General features: G+C 39.8%; 1 protein-coding gene and 2 long non-coding RNA genes across 9 annotated transcripts in view; 1 reads left to right on the forward strand and 2 right to left on the reverse strand.

Annotated features, from left to right (window-relative positions):
* Positions 1–20,990, reverse strand: part of LOC145450040 (uncharacterized) — a 47,521-nt gene that overhangs the window by 26,221 nt on the left and 310 nt on the right. For 6 of the 7 annotated variants that reach the window (XM_080328501.1, XM_080328505.1, XM_080328503.1 and 3 more), the window contains exon 2: positions 3,751–3,893. The exons of the other annotated variant lie outside the window; for it this stretch is intronic. In XM_080328501.1, coding sequence (XP_080184627.1) covers positions 3,751–3,893 — 143 coding nt within the window. The remainder of the gene's footprint in view (positions 1–3,750; positions 3,894–20,990) is intronic. 7 annotated transcript variants of the gene reach the window in all.
* Positions 13,524–15,606, forward strand: LOC145450049 (uncharacterized). The gene is made up of 2 exons (XR_013918416.1): positions 13,524–13,704; positions 14,084–15,606. It is a non-coding gene; the product is annotated as an uncharacterized LOC145450049 (long non-coding RNA).
* On the reverse strand, positions 14,396–17,800 carry LOC145450046 (uncharacterized). Its single transcript, XR_013918412.1, has 2 exons — positions 17,221–17,800; positions 14,396–14,680 (listed from the first exon to the last, which is right to left on the reverse strand). It is a non-coding gene; the product is annotated as an uncharacterized LOC145450046 (long non-coding RNA).

Here is a 20,990-nt window from a genome sequence, read left to right on the forward strand (position 1 = left end):
TTCGTGGAGTCACATGTCACATGGCCTAAAACTTTATATCTCTTGGTGCGTTGTGGTGCGGTCATGGCCAACGCTGATATTCCCATTTCTATAAATCTGGCGTATTTTTTCTTGCGGAAGAGTACCCAATAATCAAGATATGTGGCGAATTAAAATTGCGCCCAGGGCGAAAAATTTTTGAAAAAGTTGCATAAATTTTCAATAAACACTCTATAATTTATGCTAATTCACGAATTTTGGGCCCCCTTCAATTGGGGGTTTGGGGAGCGGCAGTCGGGTGCAACCTTTTTTTCAGTCAACCACCTGTTAATGTGAAAGAAAAACTGTATTTTCCGGGAGTTTAGCCTCTTTTTCTTTTTTAGTCAAGCGACCACGAAGTGGGAAAAATTTACCATTTTCAAGATTTTCCTCCGGTTTTGAAAGTTATCAATACCTATTTATATCAATAGCTACTGCTAGTTCAACTGGAAAGTTAGGGCACATTGCAGCAGTGACGTAACGTTAGCAGTCTATACTCACAACTTTCCTGCAATTCTATAATTAAAAACTACAGAGGCCAAGCCAAGCAAGAGTATTTTATAAATATAAATTTTTTTTTGTCATAAATCGATTTCTTAATATATTTTGGGGGCCGGAAGAAGGCTATCTGGGGGCCGCGCTTGGGAATCACTGCTCTAAACAGTCTGGCTGTAAAAATTGTTCGTTTAAAAAAAGGAAAATAATCTTATCATGAATTCAAACCAATTTGGGTAATATAAAGGTCAGCACATATTTTTGTACGAAGACTACCTGATTGTGCAATTGCTACTGTACCATAGAGGTTACCATTTTGGAGAATGCCACACTTTAGGATCATTTTTAAGCTGTCAATGGACATTTGCCATTCCCAAGAGTTGTAAGTCGGAATTCCTAACTCCTCCAGTAACCCAGGGTATCAGTATAGTGTCAATGCCAGTAACACAACAATACACAAAGCCACTGAAAGTAGGCCTGCGAAGAAAAAACTGGTTCTCTCGATCGTGAGATTTCTTCTTTTCCTTACCAAGTAATCTAAGGATGCTAAAAGTTGCAAAGATTTTTATTTCAAGTCTCAAAGCCTATGTCAGATGATTCAATTTGTGTCGATGGACTACTCTACGTTCGGAATCATCTTCAATTCCAAAATCGTCAACATGAGGCCTGCTATCCCTAATATCTTCATCTTGATCCAAATCTTCGAGTGTACAGGAGTTTGAAATTACACAGGATCAGCTGAATGAGGCATAGGACGTATAGCAGATGGTAAATGTAATGTTAATTTTTCTTGCCATATCCTGAGGTTTGCATCAAGTCTGTGTCTAAAATTTCCTTGGATGATTGCATCTTATAACCGAAAATGGGCCAAAGCATCGGCCTAGATCAATACCAGTACCTTTTTCCTAAATCATTCAATTGACCTCTTGGCTGTACAACTTATTATATGATTAAAGTGTGGATGTCTATAACGTATGAAAAAGCAACATGTTTAAAATCGACAATTTGCATATTTTGGGCATATGTCGTCGTAAAACAAAATCTTGACGTGATGGAAGAAAACCAACGTCATTTTTAGAATCAGCACACCAAAATAAGCCTGTAATATATTATCAAGTGCGAAATCAAAGTCAACAAATTTCTCGTTTAAACTTGTTCCCCTGAGATCATTACCTGAGTTCACTATAAAAAACTTCGCGCCGCACTCCACAAGAAATTGAGCGCTCAATGATTTTCATAACAAGATTTGGTGCTTACTAAGCCGATAGTAACAAATCATTGAGTTGGTTTGCCGTTGACTATTTCGGCCCGATCGTGAATTACGAAATACCGTTTGTGAATCCGATGAAATCCATACGGGACTAGGTACCGCTTTTGGGGGTTCAATTTGAATTTGAACCGGTTTAATGTGAGTTGTGTTGTCAAAAAATCAACCAAACATAGCCAAGCTCTTCGGCTACACCTGTCACGTTGACCCCATAAAATAAAACGGATTGTTTTGTAAGGGACCGTGAGTAATTTTAAAAAATTGCCCAAGGATCGTTTCGTAAATTTATTTGAAGTATGAGAACAACTGTGCTGGAGCAGTTCTAACTTCAGCATTGAATTCAGCAACTAAAACTTGATCTACATGCAGATCATATCATCTAAGTGAAAAAATGAAATATGAGGATGTAAACATATTTCGAAAATGTGAATTGTATTCTTGTCAGGGCACTATTTACGCCGTGCACTCCTTCGATGGACACGATGTAACCATGGACAAGCCTTGCTTCTTGTGACCCTCATTTGTTGCATGTCGCTCACTCTTGCCTTTGAACTTCTACAATTTCGATGTTAATTGTTGTATCAAAGATATTTAGTACCTAATCCACTTGTGTTATTCTCCAACCGCTGTGACCACAACTGAAATTTCCCCTTACATATACTCATTTGATCTTCAGCTTCAATTACATTTAAGTAAGGATGAAACTGAACTCGAAGTATTTTGAATGCCGATTGTTGTAACTTTTCAAGAAGTCTAATGATTTCTGTAGGCAAAGCTAAAATGCAGTTCATCACTGTCCCTCTTGGTAGCCATCATACTTCAGTGTACTAAACAAAGATTTCGAACTGTAACACCATTTCTTCATATATCTACATAAATATTCAGCGATCCAAAGCCCAGCCCGAACAAAATTGATTTGAACCACAACTTTGAGAACATCAGATAGGAAGGTAGATTTATAGATACAAGAACATGTCTGGACATCGCGAGCACCAGGCCTATTGTAGATGCAACACGAGACGCTTTTATATTCAACATTTACGCATGTACTATGTAATTACAGACTCGAGTAAGAGTTGAAATTTAATTATACATGGGTACAGGCTTTTTCCCAGAATCGACATGCCATTTTTAGGGCGCGTATTATGCATGGTGGGTGGTGCATCATACATGGAACACGGTATATGGAAAAAGTGTCTGGGTGAATGTTGGTACAGCAACCAATCACTCACGATCAGGGGTGGGCAATGATTTTTCTTCGCGGGCCAAATCAGAAGTAGAAAATACGTTGGCGGGCCAAGCGAAATTTTTCAGGTACATTATCGAGGGCATTTTAATTCTATTTCTATATTATATTGTTAACAAATGTGTTGATGTTAGGTAATGAGAAAGAGACGATCGGACAATACACAGAGCAATAACCATGCATGAGCTGGGGGGGGGGGGGGGGGGTGAATCGCGCTCGAATTCTTTTACTTCACTGCTTCTTCGCGCCCCCTTCAGATGCTTTTACACCACCCAGTTTGAGTGAAGTCAATGAGAGCCGAGAGAAGGCTTGCACAGAGCCGCATGTTACTCATACTTTGCTACATTGACTTTATTTTGAATGTGCATTACGCATGTCAGGTACGTAGACAGCGTAATCATGGCATATTAATGAACAGGTTTCAAAGTAAACCAATTCCCTGTTCAGTTTATACAGCCTATGGTTTTAGTACACACAACATCATTCAAAAGTAGGTTTTAAGTTTTGAATTCCAAACAACCTCTCGCGGGCCGCACAGAATAGCTCGCGGGCCGCACTATGCCCAGGTCTGCTCAAGATTATACATGAAGCCACTCAATTCAACTTTCGTATGAAACAGTGGATTATACAACATTGAGTTTTTTGTTGAACAAAAAAGATCGGATTATAATCAGAGACTAAGTATGGTTATAACTGCAACAAACAACCAGTTTAAAATACCCACCGTTTGGTTTGGTAGTTGAGAAAACAACATAATCTCTACATTGTTATCGATATCATCATTGTACACATCAGATACCAAAGTTATATGTGATCCAATTGAGCGTGGTTCAGCATCAAGTGAATGGACAGCCACAGTCGCTGTGCCTAGAAAACAGAGTGACAAGCATTGTGGTTGAGGGCCAATACGCCAATCAATAGCTAGCAGGCAATCGCGGCATCATTCCAACTTGATCATCACGCTTTCCATTGCATTATTATTTCCTAGGAATCAATTATTCAACCACACATAACCTGGAAGTTTTGTGGTAACAACATGGGTAAATGTTATGCCGTATACAATCCAATTGACCTGCACTACACATTGTGACTATTAAAAAATGACCCAATATTTTCCATTGTAACTCCCAAAGAGCCATACACGTCAATCAACTGTACATCACAATTGAAAATTTGTGACGTCATGGTACCATCAATTCGAAGTCACTACATAAGATTCATCGCGCCATGTTTTCTCTGTATAACAGGGGCGGGAAACTTCTCCAGTCGGCGGGCCGGATATAGGAAAATTAAGTACTTGGCGGGCCGGATTGCAGAATCGATACATTTTTCGCCCATTTATCCACATATACAAGGAATAAATCGTATTTAATGAATATATTTTAACGACGGCAATGTCACTTCACAGCCATTTCTCGCCGATAATGACGAAGACAATGTGGATTTGAGAATAGCGTTGTCATACAGGCGACACCATGTCTGGTTCTCTCTGATCACAATCAACACACGGTGCAATCCTTAATTAAGATTTCAAGGGGTTCGATAAGTCCAGTACCCCAAATTTACAAAGATATCAATTCATTAGGGTTGAGTAGGTGACGCCGCCGGTGACGGGATAGCGTCGTTGTTCAACTGCGTGGCCTAATTAATCTCGATATTGAATTCATGCGGCCTGCGTCCCCTACAAAATTTTGATAGTGGCCAGAGACCCGTTTTGAGTTGGCAACCACTGGCATAAGCGGTGTCTCACAAAAGCCGAGAAGTGTGCCGTGCTACATGTCGGCAGTTACGGAATCAAAAATAAGAAACATCAGCCTGGTGTAAGTGACCATTGTAGTCGACAAACGCCATGATTACCACAAACGACATTAGGGTTGAGTACATCGTAAATGCCGATAATGTATTCTCGCTGCGACGAACTTACGTGTATAATCTCCACTCTCGCACGCTGCGAAATGCGCATCCACGTATGTATATAATAACATACAGTCACCAAAATTGGACCTAGTAAGCAAATAGTGGGGAATCTCGGCAGACCGGGGCCGCGGGCCACATTATCATGTAAGATGGAAAGCAGTCCGCGGGCCGGACAAAATCCCTTTGCGGGCCGGATCTGGCCCGCGGGCCGTATGTTGCCCACCCCTGCTGTATAAACTAGTACTAATCATTCTGGTTGCCTTTTTTGAGCATGCGAAACTTGACATGGATCTTTTTCAAGTTGCATCTTTTTCAGCGTATTACAGAGTCATATGGCATTTTTCGAAGCTTAAGACAATTAGCCTGACATTCAGATTTCGAACAGATGTAGATAACAGAAAATCTGTGAACATGCTATTTGCACGCTTTTTACAGAACACGTCTTTTGGTGTTCCATAGTATTACTGATGGTTTTGTAGCCAGGTTGCTAATTCGCGAGGCCAAACTTCATACAAAATTTGAGATTTTCATCCTTCGTACGAGATTGTAGGTTCGTCTTGATGCTCTTTTTAAATGGGAGGACCATTGATCGCATGTGTAGGTGGAGCCAAACATGGTCAACACAGCAGTAAATACCCACTGTAAATTGAATTATGTCCGTTACCTGGGGTTAGGGGACGCGAGTGAGGCAGTGCCTCTCCTGTCGTCAGGATGAGTGAAGGAATATTGTCAACCCTTCCACAATTATTGACATTTTCTATCGATGTTCATTGTTCATGAATAGCTAAATTTTGAACGTTTTTTTTCTCAAAATCAGGCAAATTTCATATTTACTGTTCGAAAATAACTCGGGAAAGCAGTAGTAAGGCACAGGTGCGGCACAGACAGGCTGCGCCACAGATATATTCGAATATAATTGTCGCATCAATTTCAAAGATCTAAATATTGGTTTAATTCTCAAATTATTCGGCTGTTACATAACGTTGCACTGCATGCCTGCATTTTAACGGCGGTACTACAAAGCTTCACTCTTTGCGAATAGAGTGAATGACCCCCTGATATACGGGTGTGCATTAGGGTTGTTCAGAATTGACAGACTTTCAAAAATTCATGGTTTTCAGTCCGTTTCCCATGCCTTATGCCTTGAAAACATATTCTGGCTACCTTTTTCTGTACCTCATCTCTTGCATCTGTGTGCATGTTAAGCTGGAATAATATCGGCTTAAGTTGGAGGATTCCCCTAAAATTTGAGTGCCTCAATTTTACTTCAAAGCCAACTAAAATGCCATATATATCAGGTTTTAAGCAGCTGTTGTGGTTTGCGGTGATGCAAAACCTCACTGTGGATATTTTAACGGGTTCAGGACACCATTTTCATATGGCAGACTACCTTGGAAATACTCAAACTTACCTAAAACTGACCATCATTTTGCACGATTCACCTTGTAAAAGAATACAACTGAAAATGCACCCTCCAATCGCCCAGATTGTAAATATCTTATTATTCAATGAATCGTAAGAACATAACAAAATGGAATAATTTGACAAAAATCCAATACCAATCAGATTGATTTTTCGAAATTTTGACAACTTTGCCGGAGATCTTCCATGGCTTGTAAAGAGACAGGCTTGCTATTTTCACGCGTCTGGTATGTACAAAGCGTGGGCAGCATTTAATATTATCATACATTCTTCAAGTACTCGGCCATTATTCACGAACTCCCAAGCACTCATGAAATGCGGATACCTATGCTATTCTCAAACTGGAAGATCAGTCCAATGGCGTTTTACCACCATACCGTCAGTGTGAACGAAGAAGCCGTCTCAAGCAAATCAACGATCAAAAACCGGGCATAGATCTCTGCCGTTTATTTGGTTTACAGTGGCTTTCAGAGCAGTAAATTTAGATGGGTGATCTGATAAATATTGTGCAACTTCAAAATCAGCTGCTTGTGCGGATATAGAAGAGTTCTCTGTGTGCTTACTTGGAAACTTGCAGCTGCGATGCACCTCTAGCAGTTCTGTCTTTTTCTTGTTTCCCGTGTTCTGTCTTCTGCTTGTTTCCCGTGTTTAACTAACAGTTCTTCATCTTTGGCACCAATCGTTCCTAATCTGAGACCACTGATCATGGTGAAACGGCTATGCCTTCAAATTTCTTTATCATCTGCAAAAAGGCTGTTTGCTTCAACTGTATCAAACCAAATACATGTGGCAACATCACAAAGTGACTTTGTAGCTGTACTGCGTAAGCTATGAGACATAGGAAAGAGAGGAACCCCTGAAGCTATTTGGAAGATTGATGCAAAAATGCTCATTCGAGACGATTAAAGAACTATAAGAAATAACCTCCTACCCTGATTAGGTAGGCCCCAGATTAGGAATGACTGGCGGCAAAGATTAAGTGTTGAAGTTAAAATCAGACAACTGGAATAAGACTGAACATAACTAGAAGACGACCTGCAGCAGCATGAAGTAACGAAGGAGAACTTACAGCTAGAGCACATCTATATCTTCTTCACATGCAGCTGGCACTCCGCAAGTTTCAAGTAAGTTTGAGGATTTCCAAGGCAGTACGTGCAATATGAAAATGGTATCCTGAACTCAGAAAAAGATCTCCAGTTAGGTTTTGCATCACTCCAAACGACAACAGCTGCTTAAACCCTGACATATATGGCATTCTAGTAGGCTACGTAAAATCGTGGCACTCAAATTTTAGGGGAATCCCCTATTTTTAGCCAATATTCTTCCAGCTTAACATGCAGATTAAGGTTGTTCAGAATTGGCCGGCTTTCAAAAAGTCCAGGATTTCGGTCTTTTTCCCATGCCTTATACCATAAAAACATATTCTAGCTACTTTTTATCGGAATTCACCCCTTGGATCTGTGTGCATGTTGAGCTGGAAGAATATCGGCTAAAATAGGGGATTCCCCTAAATTCCGAGTGCCGCGATTCAACCTAGACTATTAAATGTTCATGCAGCTATCGTGGTTTGGGGTGCCACGAAACGTCACCATGGAAAGTAATGTCACTTCAGGACATCATTTTCATGTCCCCCACTCCCTTAGAACTCCTCAAAACTGCCTATGACTGGTAGTCTTTTTATTGGATCACGGACCCTACACTCCCCATACCTACCCGAGACTGTTCATCAATTTCCTGGATCACTATGTGCAAGAATACAACTGTAAATATACCATCCACTCACAGTCACATTATAAACATCACATTGTTCGAAGGAAATGAAACAATAAGGAAAAGAAATAGAATAACTTGGCAAAATACTACTTAAATCAGGTGGATGAAATGGTTGCTTTAGAAAGATCTGCATATCTGTCTCGGTGGTCTTCCACAGTTTGTAACTGGCTTGATCACTGTCCTTTGTCATCCATTATGAACGCAGCACAGTCGGTATTTAATTTTACTATGCGCTCTGCTGTGTCATCAACTACTTCAACGGTATTCACAAATTCTTGAGCATTCACAAAATGCGGATCAGTATGCCATTCCGGAACTGGAAGACTTGACCTATCATGTTCCAATTTATAGAATCAAATGGAAACCAGAATTCCGGCCAAATGGAAACAGCCATACTCATTGACTTGGAGAAAGAATCAGAGATTAGACTTAGAGGTATTCCTCTGCGAAGTTGTTCAGGGATTGGCATTTGCAGCACTTTAGCAGCCATTGCTTCCTTCACAGTTGTTAGGAAGGAAGGAGAGACATAGTTTATTTTTGTCCTTGATGTTTTTTTCGGCATATACACCGACTCATGATACAGATACACACGATCAGTGCATATGCATACCATGAGTGCATGATGTGTATATGCCGCTGGACAAGGAATTGCTGATATAGCCTTTACGGCTTTATCAGTCATGCACCACCCCTCCATGCTATCCCAGTAATGCATGAGCGCCAAGCAAGGAAGTCATAGATACCAGTGTTGCTAATCGGGTCTTTGGTCTGACCCCGCCGGGGATCGAGCCCACAACCTATCGATCAAGAAGCCGGACGCTTCATCATTACGCTATCTTGTCGGTCAGGAATCTTTGGATCAGCCGGGAATATTGTAAACACCACCGTTTACTAAGTGAGATACCTATGATGTTTTTGCATCTTCTTATATGCCACATCAGCAACAGTAAAATCACATGATGAAAAGTTTTTCATGTCATGGAGGAATTTGAGATCATTCCACGGTGCATCACCTGCAATATCAGTTTTCAATCAAGTTGGGACATATAACAAGGTAATGAATGTATTGACACGTTCCAACTTTTTAATGAACTCTTCAGAATAGCCCATATGCTCACTCTACATGAACACCTTTTGACAGTGCAGCCCTTGAATCTAGCGCTATGAGTACTGAGTAGCACCAGGCTGGAGAAAACGATGATCAACATACTAGTCATCTAAAATCGCCAAGGTGCTTGTTGCACATTCTCTGTAGTCATCTCTTATCAAGACTTCTTTCTGCTTTCAATCATAGGGTTTAATCAGTGGAATTATTTCTTGCTTGCTTCATTGCCAACCCGTTGCCTTTTCAAACGGAAGTGTTTTATAGCTTCTTGATTTATCAAGATCTTTCCACTTCTTCTTCAAGGTATTAGAATCTGTGTTTTCAGGGCGTGTGGTTGCCGATCCAAACACACACTTTCAAAACTCTCGAATGACCAACTCATAAATATGATGGCGACAGGCATTGTACAAAACTTCCCTGTTTATCAATTCTTCAAGTAACGGAACCGCACCTTCGTTCTTTCCACTGTTTGTGGATGCTGTGTCAAACACAAAAGCTCTGTCATTTTTTGTTAAATTATAAAGTTCCAGCATTTCAAATGACACATCAGCCTGTGCTTTTCCTGTAGTACTTTCCATAGCTTGAATGCCAAAAAGTTTGCCTTTCTTAAATACGGTGAAATACGCACACAATGCCAGCACTGCCAAGGCCTCAAATTGATCTCCGAAACGACTCTTAGTGAGCTTTCCATCCCAGTGTGTGCTTTGGTGGATCGTTGCTATTTTTGCAGAAATAAACTAGGAAATTTTCAGATGATTTGTAATGAGTCGTCGATAGGTTTCAGATCAAGATGAAAGTCATTAGGGCTGCCATCGCAAGCTTTAATCAGTGCTGTAGTTATCATGGTAGCAGAATTATCGCTGACTTTCGAGCGATCAGAAATCTGGCATAGGTCTTTGTCGTTGAATAGGTTTACAGTGGCTTTTAGAGTCACAAATTTAAAGGAATGGCCAGATGTCGACAGTGCAACTTCGAAATCACTGCTGTGAGAAGTGTCAGCTACTTGCGAAGACAGAGGTGAGCTCTCTGTGAATTCACCTTCGCTACTTGCTGCTGGTGCAGACTCTAGAGCTCATGTTCCATCTCTTTTGTAGCATTTTCACATTGAACACTGTATCTTTGCCATCAATCGTTGCTGATCTTGGACCCCTTTGTTCCTGATAAAATGCCATGTCTTCACTTTTTTTTATTGTTTGAAAGAAGTCTACTTGCTTCAATCGTCGGTATCGAATCAAATGCTCCTATGTCCCATAGCTTACTCAGTTTGGCTTCAAGCGTTTCGTTTATTCGATACATATTGCTGGCCTGCAGATGTCTTAAGTGACAGCAATTCTTTCAACATTGTTTCTAGTCTTTTAATGGCATTGACTTTTGTAATGGTCTTTATGCTAGCCAGTAACCAAAAATATTTTACTTCATCTACTGCGCCCTGTATGTGCGACTTTTCTTGGGTGCATGAAAAAACGGCAACATGCACACAGATGCAGGGGATGAATTACAAAAAAAGTAGCCAGAATTTGTTTCAAAGGTATAAGGCATGGGAATCGAACTGAAAACCTAGACTTTTTAAAAGTTGGTCAATTCTGAACAACCCTACGGATGCAAGGGATGAGTTACGGGAAAAAAGTAGCTAGAGTATGTTTTCGAGGCATAAGGCACAGGAAATCAGAGTTGGATCAACTACAATAATTCAGTTCAATTACAATTACTCCCTTGTCTGTTTCAATTACATTACAATTACAATTACTCAATGCTAAAAATTTCAAATTACAATTACAATTACTGTTAAACATGTAATTGATGCGGTAGCGACGTAATTAGCAACAATCTCAAGCTATATTCACATTTCATTCATATGATACGTAGAATACCAGTTAATTAGGAAAAACTCGAATGTATTCGAACTATTCCTAATCATGAGTACTGAAAACTTTAAACACAGAAAAATGTTTCATGCGACTGCTAACAACCAAAAGTTTGAGCGACTAACAGCGAATAGGCTACCAGACCGTCAATGAAATTTAATCAAACGATTAGGCTACTCAGAGCTGAGTGAGGGTAATGAAATGTAATTGGTAAGTCGTCAGCGATACGGATGATACCGATAAGGTGTGTAAAATTAAAATAAATGCAAAAGGAAAGAACCTCCTAATAACTACGAATTACAACATTTTGGTTCGCATTTACATTTTCACTTGCTTGGAAACTCTTAGATTGCATTTGATCAACATTAGGGTGCGAAAATTTCTGGCCCCAGTAGATTTTTGGCCAAGATTGGAGGTAAGATTGGGATAACACCTCAACTAATGCGTGATCAAGTTTGATGAAGCCTTGGTTGACAACTTAAATTTCTTTTTGCAAATGTTTCAGCAAGCCTCGGTACTGGTCAGAGATTTAAAAAAAAAACTCTGACACAGGTTTCAGAAAAGTTTATTTGCTGTTCATCCATTTTTGAAATATTAGGATTTAGTTTAGCCCACTGGTTCTCTAACTTTTTCAGACACGCCCTATATGACAGTGAAATATTTCGCGCCCCCTTATCGTCATATCACACAATGAAACCAGAATGTTAGCTATCCTTACAGATGGTTTGTTGGTATGGAAGGTTATGACTAGGGCTGGGCAAAATCGAGTACCCGAGTGATTCGATTCTGAATCATGCATTATGCTTCGAATCGAGTCGAGTATTTGAGTACCACTCATTATGACGTCATAACAGAATGTTATATGTCAAAGTTTAAATATGTACCTCTTATGCCACCACAAAGAATATAATGCCTGTTATTCATTACATTAAAAGATACCTCGGTATATTTTTTGACCATACCGATTGCATTGCACTTTGCGACAATGTTGTGGGATGATCATAACTTCGTAAATGTGCCATTTCTAATAACATTCTTAGCTTTTTACTGTTTTTGTATGTCGCGATACGGACAATCAAGGTTTCAAGGCTACCACAGTGGAAAATAGTATCGTAAATTGAATTCTCGTTGATAAATTAACTATCAGTGGTGAGGAGCGAATAATTTCAGTACTCGAAAAAATCGTCTTTTACTACTCGACTCGAATCATTGAAATTAATACTCGATTCAGATTCGAGTACTCGAATCATTGTGCCCAGCCCTAGTTATGACTGATGATGAGAGAATTCTCCAATATGAAATTCGAACTATACACAGAACAATAACTATGAAATGGAGGAGAATCGCACCAAGCGCAGAAAAAATTTCAGTTTACCGGAGCTTCGCGCCGTCCTTCGGATGCTTTCATGCCGCTTAAGGGAGGCACGCCCCCAGTTTGAGAACCACCGGTTTAGCCTATATAGTAATTCACAAAGTTTTCTGTTGCTACTAAAGTACGGGAAACATTTTAGCATGGCTGAATTATCTAGTTATAACGCGGCACGCATAGAACACCGATGTAAATAGGCTAATTATTACAGGTGGCTTGCGGCCCCTCGTCGTTATCCTGGTCCGTGCCGGATTTTCACTGGTGTGACGAATAAATGATTGATTATTTTATATTGTGATTGTTAGGTTTCTATAACAATGTAATTAACTGTAATTGAGCAAAATTTTTATCAAATTACAATACAATTTACAATTACATGAGAAAATGTAATTTTTCACATTCAGCTCAATTACAAATTACAATTAATCCAACTCTGCGGGAAACGGACTGAAAACAATGACTTTTTGAAAGGCGGTCAATTCTGAACAACCATAGTGTGCAATGTGCATATACAACCATAGCACTCAAAACCAGAACCTACCTCAGACTTATACCTTGGTATAAATCGAGTACATCATTTTAATCCAAATTATGCATGCTCGTTGAGACGTAGGAAGGTATGCACATAGGATTTATGACTGTGATATAATTCTGAGGTTCTGTTTTCGTGTCCACTCTTTTTGGATCTTTGGATGTGAAAACACACTCTTTTTCGCTAAGAGTGTACTTACAAATCAAGAACGTGGATAGTTATGAGTAGGGCGATTTTTTGACTCGTCAAAATGGTTGCCAGTGAACTCGGCACTTGGTGAATTCGGCCATTGGTGAATTCGGCTGTCGGGAAATTTTGTAATAAAGTGTATTAACAACTATGAATATGAATATAAAGTGCATTAACAGCTATGAATATGAATTATTAAACTAATAATAGTATTATCAAGTAATTTGTCAATCTTGTAAGGAGGTCAGGGCATGCGTAGATCACGCAGTCAAGGCGTGATTAGATCACGTTATCACAGATTGCGCAAGCGCGGGAGATGATGCGAGTCCAGTGGCGTAGACAGGGGGGGGGGGTAATCGGTGTCCAATACCCCCCGTTTCCAAGCTCGAAATACCCCCCGTCTTACATATATTTCAATTGATCTAATATTTCTTGTTCTAATTCGATAATCCCCTAATTGCCGCGCCGCATCATCACGCCATCGATCAATCAGACAATGCAGTGCGGTGATGCCTTTTTCTCATATTGTTCTCTCGTCTACGGAAGCCCGAAAAACGCATCTCACATGGCTCTCCCGTCTCATCTGAACGATATTATCCATTTACAGAACCAGAAGTCACAGTAACAATAACACTCGCATTGAAATTTCGATAGCGCTCGAGTTGGTTTTCGTGTTTGACAGTCTATTGTCAACAAACGTTTAGAACATGCGCGCTAGGCTTGTATCATTAGAGATAGCAGATCCCTACAGTACCAAAACAGATCGTACTAATCAAATGTTCTGTATGGAATCTATTATGTATTGATCCAATTTGCGATCATTTAGTTCGGTTGTTGTGTGTGGGTTTCCAGATCTACAGCCGTTTCGTGTCTCAGGCCTCTTAGCGCATCTGCTGACTGTCCTGTTATAACGCGCTTGGCCAGTAGTAAAACATTGGAGGCTAGGAAAATTAGGCCGCTCTGTGACTCGCGGCGCGTGATAGTGCTACTCGATGTGCTATTGTAATGACCAGAAGTTATAGTATTGGCCTCAAAAATTCGCAATTGTCACTACTACACCGCAAACGCGTTTAGGAATGCATTTTGATCGCGAGCCTAAGCCTGCGCCAGGCCACTGTTATTCACTTGATGCAATCGCACAAGCTCGAGCGGTAATTAGTCTTTACCATCTCCACACACCAAAAATACTACACCATCTTGGCAGACAGTAAAAATCATATTGATTTAAAACAAAATTAATCCAGATTGTTCGTATCAAACGGCAACAGACTATAATTCATTTGCGTGTCTTTACTGTTCGAGTGTTCGTCTTTGAGCGCAAAATGGAGAGATCTTCCACTGTGCTGTAATATGATATGCGCGCACTTTCGTGATTACATCCTCGCTTTGGTAATTAAGGTCAAGATACCTGCTGTCATCGAAATTTGTTTGCTACTTCCATCTGATCTGATACATTGTGATTTGCGAGGCGATCATCGATCACTAGGGTGGAGTGAAAAATGGAAAATTTTGAATTTCAAAACGGACACTTGATATGTGGTGCCAAATTGAAAAATAATAATTTCTATATTAATTTTGGGCTCGTGCACCCTCTAGTGGTCGTGCAATTACACCGAGAGAGCCAAAAATAGCTAATTTCGCTATATTTTGATGACCGCTTTCGCTAGAATGCTGATTTTCGGCTCAAAAGATGCGGAAGCAACAAGTTTCTATCTCACTTCCACAGAACTTAGTCTTAAAAATGAACAGAAAAAAAGTTACGAGCAAATTATTGATTTTTAGACCATTTTTCGGTAAAATTACGCACTGAAGCAGGGTACGAGGTCAAAAGCGTGTAGTGATCGATCTTATGACTGACAACTCCATATTGGAAACACATTAATTGCTAATTCATATTGAAAACACAAAACCATCAATTCTATATTGAAAAAAGCTATATTTCGTAGATGGTTTCACTACCAGAGTGCTAGTCTGCACAAACTTTGAAATCTTGTTTCGTATTAAAGGATTTCATCTGTTTTTGAGACTTCAGTTTTTCGCTGATTAAGCCATCTCTACGGTTATATCCCGACATATGGCCAGATGCTTTGGTCACCACTTTAACGCCTCTTTCTACTGCCTGGTTGTGCCAGGGATGTTTGAGGAGATGACCTTAGATTTTCCATCTCAAGACATGATAAGTTTTTGATTGCTGGTGGCTGTTCCATATCTTTTAGATGCAAGTTGATAATTTAGTGGTATGATTTGGCCTTGATGTTTATAATTGGGATTTTAAACAATCTGATTTTAGTGTCAACGTTGTTTTTAGGTTTCGTTTCATTAACATATCCTCCTTCAAAGTCGCTAATTGGAATCTGGTATTCTGTTTGATCTGCTCATAGTTGTAATCTTGCAAGTCTTCCGAGGCCTTCATCATCATCACCGAGCATTCCCAAAAAACATTATCCGGATGTGCAAAATATGCTTTTCGTTGTAGCAAAGGTAGTGCAAGGTTGCGAGTTCGTGTATCAGAAAGCTTTGTAATATGGGAAACTATGTTGCACAAGTTTTAGCACCTTCAACAATTGTGACTTTTTCTTTCAAACCATGACGGAAAATAAAACTCCATGCAGAATTAAGCAAGATAGTTCAGATTGCTTGATGGAGGACTCTGTCGCAAATGTATGCTATGTATGGAACCTCAAAATTTGACATGTTCTATGTGGGACAGAGTCATCCATCAGGTAATCTGAACTATCTTGCTCAATTCTGCATTGAGGTTTATTTTCTGTCATGGTTTGAAATAAAAATGCACAATTATGGATGATTCAGTCCTACATAGAACATGCCGAATATTGAGTTGCTATGTGCGACAGAGTCATCCATCAAGCAATCTGAATTATCTTGCTCAATTCTGCATTGAGGTTTATTTTCTGTCATGGTTTGAAATAAAAAGGCACAATTCCATTGTTGATGGTGCTAAAAACTTCTGCAACATAGTTTCCCATGTTACATAAGCTTTCTAATACACAATTCGTAACCTTGCACTATCTTTGCTACAACAAAAGGCATGTTTTGCACATCTGGGAATGCTCGGTGATGATGATGAAGGCCTCAGAAGACTTGCAAGACTACAACTATGGGCAGATCAAACAGAATATCAGATTCCAATTGACGACTTAGAAGGAGGATATGTTAATGAACCGAAACCTAAAAACAACGTTGACACTAGAATGAGATTGTTAAAAATACCAATTATAAACATCAAGGCCAAATCATACCACCAAATTGTCAACTTGCATCTAAAAGAAGCGGAACAGCCACCAGCAATCAAAAACTTTTCATATCTCGAGCTGGAAAATCTAAGGTCATCACCATTAAGGATCAATCATCCTTGGCACAACCAGGCAGTGGAAAGAGACGTTAAAGTGGTGACCGAAGCATATGCCGATTGCCCATGTGTCGGGATTTGAACGTAGAGATGGCCTCATCACACAAAAACTTAAATATCGAAAGCAGATGAAATCCTTTATTACGAAACAAGATTTTAAAGTTTGTGCATACTAATACTCTGGTAGTGAAACCATATTCGAAATATATATTTTTTTAATATAGAATTGATGTTTTTGTGTTTTCAATATGGATTTGCAATTTATGTGCTTTTAATATAGAGTTGTCAGTCATAAGATCAATCACTAGAAGCTTGTGGCATAATAGCGCCTGCTTCAGTGCCTAATTTTACCTGAAAACAGCCTAAAAATCAATAATTTGCTTGTAACTTTTTTTATGTTCATTTTTAAGACAAAGTTCTGTGGAAGTGAGATAGAAACTTGTTGCTTCCGCATCTTTTAAGCCCAAAACCAGCTTTCTAGCATAAGCGGTAATCAATATATAGCGAAATTTGCTATTTTTGGCTCATTCGGTGCAATTGCACGACCACTAGAGGGTGCACGAGCCCAAAATTATTATAGAAATTATTTTTTTTTAATTTGGCACCACATATCAAGTGTCCGTTTTGAAATTCAAAATTTTCCATTTTTCACTCCACCCTAATCGATCACCTGCTGCGTTGAGTCATGATTCGAGCGCGCTTTGTATCAAGATCCGCGCACATGAAACTCGCTGTCGGCAAATAGTGGCGCGCAAGGCAAAAGCGCCTTCCGTTTGTTACTGTAGCATGCGACTGCGCATAATAGAGTTTTATTTCAAGATAACTGGCAAATGTTCATGTGTATAAAGACGTAAACACAAACGAGATCATCTTACCCTTGTTGTATCGGCATTTGTGCGTATTAAACCGCAATAAAGTGGTTAGCATAACGAATATCAAATTTTCAAAAAATATCCCCCGTTTTAATAAATATCCCCCGTTTTTTTTTCGGCTGGCTACGCCCCTGGACGCGACGTTCACATATCGACCACGCGTGGTCGGCTCAGTGTTGATTTGACTTGCCGAGGGACGGACGTACGACTTTTGAGAAGATGGGTCTCTATGTTTTATGTAATAACGAAGCTTTAAAGGATCATCAATAAATGTTTTCCACGAACAAGAACAAAAATTTATAAACGTCAAAATAAATTGTTGTTTTTTTGTGCCTTTGGAGGGACAGATATTAGGGTTGGGGTATTGGAGTTGGGGAAAGGGGGATATTAGGGTTGGGAAGGGGGTGTTAGTTTTGGGGGAAAGAGGGATATTAGGGTTGGGAGAAAGGGGGATATTAGGGTATCTCAAGATTAGGGAAGGGGGGATATTAGGTTGGGGGAAAGGGGAATTGGAGGTGGGTTAGGGTACCCCAAGATTAGGGTTGGGAGAGGCGGGGTATTAGGGTTGGAGGTTAGGGGGATATTAGGGTTAGAGAAAGGGGGATTGGAGGTGGGTTAGGGTCAAAGTTGGGGTAGGGTATCCCAAGATTAGGGTTGGGGAAAGGGGTATATTAGGGTTGTGGGAGGGGGATATTACGGTTGGGGAAAAGGGGGATTGGAGGTGTGTTAGGGTCAAAGTTGGGGTATCTCAAGATTAGTGCCGAGTTGACCGGCAAACATTCCAGTAAACAATCATGGTGACCGGTACCGCTACGCGATCTACCACGGCACGTGATTCTTCTTTATCTGAGATATATATTTAATGCATTTTTATTACAAAATTGCCCGAGGGCCGAGTTCACCAATGGCCGAATTCATCAAGTGCCGAGTTCACTGGTAATTAGGGCTGGGCAAATTCGAGTACCGTAAACCGGGGTAACATTGGACAATTCTCAACAATTCCGCTTTGTATCTTAGAAATGCTAGGGTGCAGGGGAGGCAAGTTTTGTGATTTTTTGGAGTCATGGAGCAAAGATTAGAATTAACTAATCCAAAATCTTTATGGTCATAAATAAGTACCTTATTTTTGTAAATTATCCGTGTCCAAAGTTACCCCTGCATGTGGGGTAACTTTGGACAGTGTAGTTTTTTGTATGCCTTTACCCTCTATTGTTTATGAAACCTCGTAAATGAGGGTTATTTGGTAAGAGTTGATGAGAGCAGTGACGAAAACTGAAACAAAATAGTATATGTCTGGCATCTTGCATGATTTTTACCTAATCCCCCCCCCAAAAAAAAAATATTTAGGTAGTTTACGAAGGCTAATGCCCCCTTATTCATCCCTTTACTCAATTTTCCCTCATGCCTTCACCGATTGGGACTTATAATAACGTGTGGTGACAAAGGGGTATCCCACTGGCAGTGTCAGCAATCGACAGCAAACATTAAGTATGTTAGCGTGATTTATGCCGATTTCGAATATATTACTGTTCTAGAAAAGATATATTTTCCCTTTCCTATGTCCTCTGATGGATATATTTGTCGTAATTTACGATATCCCATATTCAGCAGGCGCATCTTTAGGAGTATGTGATAAGTTTTTCAAGTAGCTTACACCCGATTACAATCTCTCAGGTCATTGCCTACCCATTTTCTCATATTTTGGCAAACTCTTAATTTATTAACCTTCTCATTCCATTTTAAGAAGCCATCAAGAAGTCATAAGGAATATAGTTGACGATACCCTTTGACACAGATGAGGCAGCCACTTTCCAGAGCTCTAAATATCACATTTTCACTGTCCAAAGTTGCCCCGTTCTGATAAAATTTGACGGGATAACTTTGGACATCACATTTTCTTGTATTGATCTAAGGGTGAGCCCACTGAGATTTTGGCCATGGATTAAGACTACTTAGAGGTATCTGCTGCCAAGTTTTGAATCGATGAATCACATGTTATCTATGTTTGGCTGTAAGAAGTTTATTGGCCATCAATTTTGACGAAATTGACCCCCTCCATTAATTTATCGATGTTGGGTCAAGTTTATCTGGTAGTGAAATGAATCCACCTTTTATAGGGACTACTTGTAGTACTGTTGCCTCATGAAAAAGAATTGGACATCCAGCGGCAACCCTTTTTCATCAATAACCATTTAAATCTTTTACTGCTTAGTGTCCAAAGTTACCCTTAAGTCCAAAGTTACCCAGGTTTACAGTACCTGAGTGATTCGATTCTGAATCACGTGTTATGCTTCGAGTCGAGTCGAGTATTCGAGTATCACTCATCATGACGTCACAACAAAACGTAATGTGTCAATGTTCAAATATGTATTTTTGTGTCACTGTAGAATGTTTACATTATATAGTGCCACTATGCCTGTTATTCATCGCTTTAAAAATACTTTCATATTTCTTCGACCCTAACGATTTCATTGCACTTTGTGACAATGTTGCGGGAGGATCATGACTTCGGAAATGTTATTCCAGTAACGGTCGTTGCATCGTACTATATGTTTCGTATGCTGTGATACGGCAAATCAAGGTTTCACGGCTTCCACAGTGGAAAATAGTATCGCAACCATAATTCTCTTTGATGAAATAACTTTCAATTAGCGACTAGCGAGGAGCGTGTAATTTCAGTACTCAAAAAAATCTTATTTTGCTACTCGACTCTAATCACTAGAATAATTACTCGATTCAAATTCGAGTACTCGAATCATTGTACCCAGCCCTACTGGTAATCGTCAAAGTAAGTAAAAATTGTAGCGTTAGGTCAAAAATTTGTCAAATATCCCGCTCTCCTCCAACCCTTATATCCCCTCCCCCAACCCTAATATCCCCCTCTCCTCCGACTCTAATATCCCTCTCGATCAACCCTAATATCCCCTTTTCCCACAACCCTGATATCCCCCCTCCCCCAACCCTAATATCTCCATTCCCCAAACCCTAATCCCTCTTTACAAAGGCAAAAAAAAATCATTTTGACGTTTACAAATTTTTGTTCGTGTTCATTGGAAACATTTGTTGGTATCATGGGGGAACACTGGCTTGTCATGATTGTGAAACGAAGAAGCGTCAAAATTTGTCCGTATCCAAGTCAAATAAGTTTTTCAAGCCAAACTACTTCGGAAGGACAGACATTTCCAACCAGAAATGAAGTAGGCTATATGACAATTCTAACATTATGTGGGAAAACACCTACCGTATACTTACATGAGGTCAAAATCAAGTATTATAAGGTCAAAAATTTTTATTTTTTGGCCAAAATCTTTCATTTTATTTGGTAAAAAAAATCGCCCTGGTGATTAGCCAATATGGAATCAGTGTCTCGTGCACACCAAAGATTTTACTGATTTCACACAGGTGTGACGCTGAGATGCGTCTTGGCACACCAAATATATTCCGCTGAACGTACCGGGATTCCAACCCGGGTGATTAGTCTTTTTTATGCTCGGTATCACCATCACCATTACATTAGTACTTGGGGAATTGCTGGCCCATGAAAAAGGTT

The sequence above is a fragment of the Botryllus schlosseri genome, chromosome 11 (genome assembly GCF_051294905.1).
Source record: "Botryllus schlosseri isolate E-star chromosome 11, Bs_hap1, whole genome shotgun sequence".
In the NCBI taxonomy this organism is placed as follows: domain Eukaryota; kingdom Metazoa; phylum Chordata; class Ascidiacea; order Stolidobranchia; family Styelidae; genus Botryllus; species Botryllus schlosseri.